The sequence below is a fragment of the Aspergillus homomorphus genome, assembly GCF_003184865.1.
Source record: "Aspergillus homomorphus CBS 101889 unplaced genomic scaffold BO97scaffold_116, whole genome shotgun sequence".
Taxonomy (NCBI): domain Eukaryota; kingdom Fungi; phylum Ascomycota; class Eurotiomycetes; order Eurotiales; family Aspergillaceae; genus Aspergillus; species Aspergillus homomorphus.
In genome coordinates, this window is record NW_020292002.1 from 127 (window position 1) to 1,563 (window position 1,437).

Sequence of the window (1,437 nt, forward strand, 5' to 3'; positions counted from 1 at the left end):
GCGTTGACGTCTTCCATCTTGGAAAGAGAGTGTGTACGATCGTACTGGTGGGCAACTGTGACACAAAGAAAGGAAGATGGGGTTTCGAAGCTCAGGAACAGAATAGCAAGCTAGTCGGCGAAGGGCAGAGGTTATAAGATCCCTGATCCGAGTGACAGCTATGATGCTGATCACGATCGGTCTATGTCACATTGCATTCCATGAGTGATTAAACACCCTTCATATCGGTGAGAGATTTCCGAATGTTCTTTATCGATTGGCACGCACGTTCATACCAACCACTGACTCGTCAGACCGGCATAGATAAGGGCCGCTCAGCTTAGACGTATACGTGTCTTTTCATCTTCGCAAGGCGCTCTGTACAATTGGCAGAGTTTCTCATTTATCATTCCGTAAGGGTCGGAGACTATGCTGCAACTTTCGAAGTGCGTACATGATTCTGATAGTATCATAGTACGAACGGACCTATCACACGAAAGCATTGTGATCGAGTTCGCTGTTATCAAGTAAATATGTGAAAGTGGACATCTGTTCCGGGCCGCTGGAAAGGGCAACCTTGATCAGCATTCTTGATCCACCTTTCAAAATGGCCCGACATCCCATCACAGAGATAAGACCCCTTGCCGCCATAGACTCGCCTCCGAGGACTCATTTCTCACCTGTCAGCCCCCTTGCATGAGAGCCCCCTTGTACTCGTAATCTGAGGCGACCCTTGCAACATCGGACTCCCGCGCCAGGAAAGGCTCCTCGAGGACCCGGAATCCATCGTGAGTCTCTTATATTGCTGGGAGCCGCAAGATAACGTTTACTTGACAGCGGCCACTAATTCAATTGCAGTTGCTGGGATTCTTATCTTGTGCTAAGCAATATCGCCATGTCTGGCACATCCCACATTGTCCTTGGCATCGTCATCGGTCTCGGGCTCTTAGGGCTGGGACAATACCTCAATGGGCCGCTGAAATCAGTCCCAGGCCCCATATGGAGCAAGTTCACGAAGCTCTGGCTCCTTCGTCGGATTTACAGCCGGAAACTTCATTTGCTGGAGATCGAAGCACATGAGAAATACGGTATGTGATTATTGCCTCGGGATACAATACCTCGATTTAAAAACCTGACGAGCCACACAAAACCGCAGGCCCAATCTTCCGTGCTGCCCCGAACTATGTCATGGTTAATGATCCAGACTACATCCATGAAGTCCACACGTGGAACCGTTCGGACTGGTGGATCACGCTCGACCCTCAAGTAGGATTGCAAAGCACGGGAACAGCAAGAACAATCACGCAGCATAACCAACAGAGGAGACGAATCGCATCAGCGGTACGTTCACCCTTTTCTCTGGATACATAGATAAGCAGCTCTAAATCCGCTCCTGCAGTACAACCCAGACTCTGTCTATGAGATGGAGCCCAAGCTAGATCACTCTCTCGAGCAATT

At 49.5% G+C, this 1,437-nt stretch overlaps 1 protein-coding gene across 1 annotated transcript; it reads left to right on the plus strand.

The window, feature by feature from the left end:
- Positions 1–874: 874 nt before the first annotated feature.
- BO97DRAFT_419339 (uncharacterized protein) lies at positions 875–1,350 on the plus strand (the record flags this gene model as incomplete). Its single annotated transcript, XM_025696555.1, has 2 exons — positions 875–1,067; positions 1,136–1,350. 2 exons carry the CDS (start codon positions 875–877, stop codon positions 1,348–1,350), a joined length of 408 nt encoding a protein of 135 aa, XP_025545680.1.
- Between the last annotated feature and the right edge of the window lie 87 nt (positions 1,351–1,437).